At 34.7% G+C, this 6,875-nt stretch overlaps 1 protein-coding gene across 1 annotated transcript; it reads left to right on the plus strand.

Moving 5' to 3' along the window:
• The first annotated feature begins 1,668 nt into the window (after positions 1-1,668).
• On the plus strand, positions 1,669-2,367 carry LOC114927785 (uncharacterized). Its single transcript, XM_029298740.1, has one exon. It carries the CDS (start codon positions 1,669-1,671, stop codon positions 2,365-2,367), a length of 699 nt encoding a protein of 232 aa, XP_029154573.1.
• The last annotated feature ends 4,508 nt before the right edge of the window (positions 2,368-6,875 follow it).

Here is a 6,875-nt window from a genome sequence, read left to right on the forward strand (position 1 = left end):
TGATGATGACTTGCAGGTCATGTTTCATTGTCGCTGGCAGTTTCCAGAGGTGAGGACACCAGAACTGTTGGCAAAGTTGGTTGACGCGGTGTCCAGCTCGGGGGTTCGAACCGGAATACCACCACTTTAGCCACGGTAGCCGGTTCTAGCTCTAGACCAGCCGTTGCATCTTCCTCCGTCCCTGCGTACGAGCCACCCCTCCAACCTGTCGCCTCCCCTTCGTTCGCTGTTGATCTCAACAGCAGTGTAGGCGACGAGGTTGGAGAAGGGGAATATCTGCGGACCTCTTTACAGTGTGCTATACCGGCTGGGGTTGGAGATGGATTCTTGGATGATCCAAAGGACGATGATGTCGAGCCGGATATGATTGCTGATGACAGTGGCGATGATGTTGGAACAAGTGAGCCTGCTGGGGCGGGCGGTGGTTCTAGCTCTGGCACGCAGCAGTACCCTCCACATTTTTCCTCTTTGGACTTGGATGCCATGAGGCAGGAGGGGGTTCCTGGGCAACCGGCTAGATTTGGCGCTAGAGATGCTGAAGGGTCTGTAGGTCTGACAGAATTTCAGGTTGGTTAGCAATTTCCTGATAAAGAAGAGGCCCTCTTAAGTGTCAAGACTTACAGCATCCGTCGAGGGGTACAGTACAAGGTCGTGGAGTCTGACTATCACCGGTATGTGGGCAAGTGTTCTGAGTTCGGCAATGGGTGCACATGGTTGATTCGGCTTAGTCTCCGACAGCGAAAGGGAGTTTGGGAGGTCAAACGTTACAACGGACCGCATACTTGTCTCGCCACCTCCATTTCCAACGACCACAGGAGTTTGGATTACCATGTGATATCGGCATTCATTATGCCAATGGTTAGGGCTGATGCATCCGTCAGCATCAAGGTGCTCCTAAATGCTACCGCCACATACTTTGGGTTTAGGCCGACTTACAGGAGGGTCTGGTTGGCGAAGCAGAAGGCTGTTGCCCTCATCTATGGTGACTGGGATGAGTCATACAACGAGCTCCCAAGGTGGGTGTTAGGAGTCCAGTTGACGATGGCTGGTACTGTTGCAGTCCTAAAGACGAGCCCTGTTCGTGTCGGTGGACAGTTGGACGAGTCTCAAGCTTATTTTCACAGACTATTCTGGATGTTTCCACCGTGTATCGAGGCATTCCATTATTGCAAGCCCCTAATTAGTATTGACGACACCCATCTGTATGGCAAGTATGGGGGAACGTTACTTGTCGTGATTGCACAAGACGGGAACTCCAACATACTCCCTGTTGCATTCGCATTAGTCGAGGGTGAGAATGCTGAGTCGTGGTCCTTCTTTCTCTCCCACTTGCGTGAGCATGTGACACCGCAGCCGGGTCTGCTGGTTATCTTGGACAGGCATAACGGCATCAAGGCCGCGCTTGAGGCTCCTGACGGAGGCTGGTTACCTCCGTCTGCATACCGGGCATTCTGCATTCGACATGTTGCGACAAATTTTGCCCTCATCTTCAAGGGCAAAGACGCAAGGAGGCTACTTGTGAATGCGGCGTACGCTAAGACCGAGGTCGAGTTCCATTACTGGTTTGATATTCTTAGGTCCGAAGACCCGGCGATGTGTGACTGGGCGAACCGGATTGAGTATTCGTTGTGGACATAGCATTGTGATGAGGGGTGTAGATTCGGACACATGACGACGAATATATCTGAGTGTGTGAACTCGATCCTCAAAGGTGTCAGAAACCTTCCTATGTGCTCGCTAGTGAAGGCAACATACGGAAGGTTGGCCGAATTATTTGTTCGTAAAGGGAGAGAGGCTGAGGCGCAGATGGAAACCCGACAACAATTTAGTCAGCACTTGGTGAAGTGTATAGAGGCCAACTTGAAGACGGCTAGGTGCTTCACGGTTACTGTGTACGACAGAGATAACTCCGAGTTCACCGTTGCAGAGACAACTCTGACTGGTTCTTTCTCACTGGGTAGCTACAGAGTTTCGCTTGCATCTCAGACATGTGACTGCGGATACTTCCAGGCACTTCATTTCCCGTGCCCCCATGCACTGGCATGCTGTGCCTACTCATGGCTTACATGGGAGCCTTACGTCCACCAAGTGTATCGTCTTAGTTCGGTCTTCAGTGTGTATTGGATGGGTTTCACACCTCCCATTCCGGAGGGTTTCTGGCCACCATATGACGGGCCGACTGTCATCCCTGACCCCAATAAGAGGCGTGCGAGAGAGGCTCGTCCGAGGTCCACTCGGATACGGACCAATATGGACGAGGCAGATCCGAACCGGCCAAAGAGATGTGGGCTTTGTCGGCAGCCCGGCCACACACGTTGGAGTTGCGCACAGCTCGGAGGAACAGAGCACACACGGGGGCATGATTAGGTGTATTGGTGGCTTTGGTACTTTTGTTGTTTCAATTTCGCGTTTAGATTCCACTATTATCGGTTTTCTTACTTGTAGTTGGCGACTGATAGAATTTGTTAACGTTAGTGTGATGTACTTTGAATGTGATTTTAGTTAATGAATATGTTCTATCTCCGCAGTTTTAAACGAAATGTATGTCTAATGCACACCGGAATAAATAACTGTGTGAATTTTATTAAGCCATGATGCAGAAACTATGTTCGTAACTTAAATTGTTGTGTGGAACGAATTCTTAGTAATTCGAACCATATTAGTTCGAATTACTTGGTGGCTGTTTCTTCACTCTAATTCGAACCTAATTGGTTCGAATTATAGAGTTGGAGTTCGAACCTAATTGATTCGAATTATGTGGCAAACGTTTACAATATGTAATTCAATTCGAATCTAATTGGTTCGAATTACATGAAAACTGAGTTCGAACCAAATTAGTTCGAACTACATAGAAATGTGCTTTAGTTAATTGATGAATCAGATTTTGCTTTGGCTTATTTGTGTCAAATTGTTCTCTCCTTGGATTGTTTACGTTTTTTACCCCAATAATAAGCTAAGCTGAGAGGGGTTGATTATATTCAACACACACAAGAAAGAAGAATGAGACAAAGAAGCAAAGAAAAGCAAAATAGCCATATACCTGTCTCTCCAACACTCCACGCCTCTGATCTCTCATCTTGCGTCATTCTATGTATAATAATGTTGTTTAGTATATCTGAAACCTTCCGCACACATTTCAAACACTAATAAAACAGCATTTAATTTAAAAAGAAAATCAAACCCAAGCTTTGCAGCCATCGATAAACCCTAACTATATGTTCGTTTCGCACGTTTACAAATTTATTTCTCTAAAAAATTTAAGTTGATATAAAAAAATATATAAATAATTATATTTTTAATATATTTTTTCAACCAAATTAAAAATATTTTTGAGTTTGTTTAAATTTTTACATATACCTATCTTTTCTCTTTTTATTTATTTTATGTTATCTTTTTAAAAAGATAACAAAAATTTTAAATTATAAAAATTCTGATATTATATTATAATTTTTTTTAAAATTTAAATTGGTAAAAATAAATACCTAAATAATTATATTTTTAATATACTTTAATAAAAGTACTATATATAAAACCCTGAATTTTTTTATTTTAAAAATAAAAATCGAATTTTAGATATTTAATTAAAAATTAAAAAATTATTTGACATATAAAAGTTTGAAATTTTGAAAATCTATTATACAAATAGAAATCGATATATGATCATTTATTCGTATTATTTGTCGGTTTAAATTTCTATAAGATATAATTTTATGATATAAAATTTAATTTTTATTAATTTATTCTTCATGCGGCGTTGAATTGGTTCTAGGATCTGAGCAAATTATAATCGTCGGCACTGGAGATATATATTACATGAAACAGCGCAGCATAAACATTTATGCGTCATTTGCGGCATTATTGTCGACATACATTATGTGTGTACATATATATACACATTAAAAACAAAAGACAAAAGGGACCGCAAATTCATAATATAAATGATTTTTTTGGATTTTAGTAAGATGCGATTCTTCATCGGAATATAATGTTATGTTATTGATACCTATCGTAGTGACCTGGGCATGAATTACAGCTCCTAGTTTCCATGTATAAAAAAATACAAAAATTGTGGATTTAGTGAAATTTTAAAAATGTTTAATAACGAAAAAAATTAGTTAAAAATATTAAAACAGTCAAAATTTATCTTATTTAATTTTTGTTAATTATTGTTAAAATTACTAAATATTAAATAAAATAAATTTAAATGGTTGTTTGGTGAAATTTACAATGAATAAACAACCCCAAGTTGTGCCAAAAAGGCATCATGGTCCGATAATATAGAGAAGCTTGAGTTTGGTGGCTATGGAACCTGGGTTTGAAGCACAAATAGGGTAGTGAGCAAATACAGTATGCATGCAAAACTTGAATAAAAATAAATATTATTTATACACCAAAATCAGCCACTAAAATCAACTATCAGGGACGGATCTAATAGCAAAAAAGAGGGGCACTTGCCTCCACAGTTTTTTTATTTTTTTTAAATATAGTTATATATAATATGCTACCACTTTAAATTTTAAATGACTCTACTGTAAATAAATTAAACTCAATTAACTAAAGTTTCAAATTCACTTTTTTTATTTCTCTATCATTTTGATTATTATTTAACCTAATCAAATTTAATTTGTGTGTCGTCACTCCTTTATTCCCTTAAACCCTCTTTTTATTTTTATATTTTCAACTTTTTTTTCTATTCGTTGTCTAGTGGTCATCTTCTTTTCATCAAAAAATAAATTTTAAATTTTTTTTATGTTTTTTATATAATTCTCCATGACCCTATGTATCTTTCAATTTCATTGTTTCTCTTTTTTATATTTTTAATTGTAAATTTTAATTCAAATAATTGTAGTTTAGGTATTAATCTAATATTTTATTTTCTTTGTGACTTTATATATTTTATTTTATTTTTGATTTATTAATTTTTATTACTTATTTCTTATCTTTTGTTCTATTATATGTACCTATGTTGCGTATAAAATTTTAAAATAAATTAATTAATTTACTAATTTAGAATATATTTTTTATTTTTAGAAATAGTAATAAAAAATATTTTAATTACAATACATAATTAAACAGATGTATAAAATCTTTTATCTAACATTATATCAAAATTAAATTAAAAAATATATAACAAATTTAATTATTTTAAAAATAAAGAAAGAAAAAATTGTGAATTATGTTTCTGTTATTTTATATAAATATACTTTTCGTATATAGATTTAATTTTTTTTAGTATTTATATATAATTCTAATTTCAAATTATAAATATTAGTGTATCATTAGGCGCTAATGTACAAATTAATTCAGTCTTTTATTATTAAATGTGTATAAAAATTAGTTAGGATAATAAGGTATTTATAATTTAATTAAAATATTTTAATTTCAAGTTTTAGAAATAAAAATATTTTTTTTATAAATTATATATAATGAATAGTATTTTAAGAATGAAAGTGTTCACCAACTCTTTAATTTTTATATCTCTATATAATTAATAATATTTAACAAAATTTATTTTAGTATATATATTTTTGTTCCCACTCTTAAAATTTTCTGAATCCGTCACTGCAACCACTAATGTATTTGTATATAAATACATGTGTGGTTTAATTCATTTTCAATGTGTATTTGTATTCCAACATATATTTTATACTGATAGCTGATTTTAGTGGCTGATTTTGGTGTACACGTAGCATAACCCATTTTAATTTTAATTTTTTTTTGGGGGGGTTAGACAACGAAATGACAAAATACTAATAGAAATTAGCACACTTATTGATTAATAAAGTGTTAGACTGTTAGGTATTAAATAAATGACACAGTAAAATATAAAAATTAAAAATTTGTATAAAAGTTTTTTTTAGAATTGTAATTTTTTCTATCACAAAGATATTACAATAATACTTTCTCTTGATAAAAAGAAGAATACACCACTATCTAAATATAGAAAAAAATTCAAAAAAATTATTGTATTTTTTATTTTAGATGACTTCTCCCTCGTTTTATATTTTTGTCATTTAACGAAATTACCTATTTATATTAAAATTCTTCTCAACTTAACCATACAACAAAAGGCAGATAATGCAAATTACTTACCATCATTAATATTCAATGGCTTACAAGTAGGGAAAATTTTCTCCTTTCATTTTGTTTGACTTTTGTTTATTTTTTTCATAAAAAACTAGTTTTTTTGTTGTCTATAGTACCCCTAGTTTAATAGGTCAAGAACTAATCCGTTGTGAATCTGAACTATATTGAAGGGTCTGCCGCTAGCTAGTGGGTTGCTGCATGAATAAGGCGGGATTCAAACCCCCGACACTTGCTTAATCGGACGAGCAATCTTCCACTTAAAGTTAATTTTTGTATTAAAAGTCTCACGATTTCATATTGCTCATGTACTCAATAGGCCATAGGAAGATTTACACCATTTAAATTTTTAAATGTTGATTGATTTTGTCATGATATTTGCTAGGTTATTTTTACTATGAATCTTCTTCATATCAATACTTCTTTCCTCTACTATTTTCCGAACAAAGTGACATCATACTCTAATGTGTTTTGTTCTCGAATGAAAGGCAGATCCTTGCAATGTGCAAGGTGCTCTGACTATCATAATATATAAGAATCTTCTGCTGTTTGTGATCGAGTTTCTCCATTAACCTTTGGATCTAAATAGCTTCCTTGTATGCTTGTGTAGCTGCCATATGTTCATCTTCTGTAGTAGATAGAGCTACAACAGTATGTAACTTAGATAGCCAGCTCACAACTCTTGCAAGTATAAACACATATTCTATAGTAGATTTTCATTTATCAATATCACCTGCAAAGTATGAATCAACATATCCATTGACAATGAATTTCGATCCTCCAAAACATAA

This window comes from Arachis hypogaea, chromosome 5 (genome assembly GCF_003086295.3).
Source record: "Arachis hypogaea cultivar Tifrunner chromosome 5, arahy.Tifrunner.gnm2.J5K5, whole genome shotgun sequence".
NCBI classification, from domain to species: Eukaryota; Viridiplantae; Streptophyta; class Magnoliopsida; order Fabales; family Fabaceae; genus Arachis; species Arachis hypogaea.

Excerpts from the sequence above, each read along its gene's own strand:
- LOC114927785 (XM_029298740.1), top strand. The coding sequence starts at position 1,669 with ATGACGACGAATATATCTGAGTGTGTGAACTCGATCCTCAAAGGTGTC.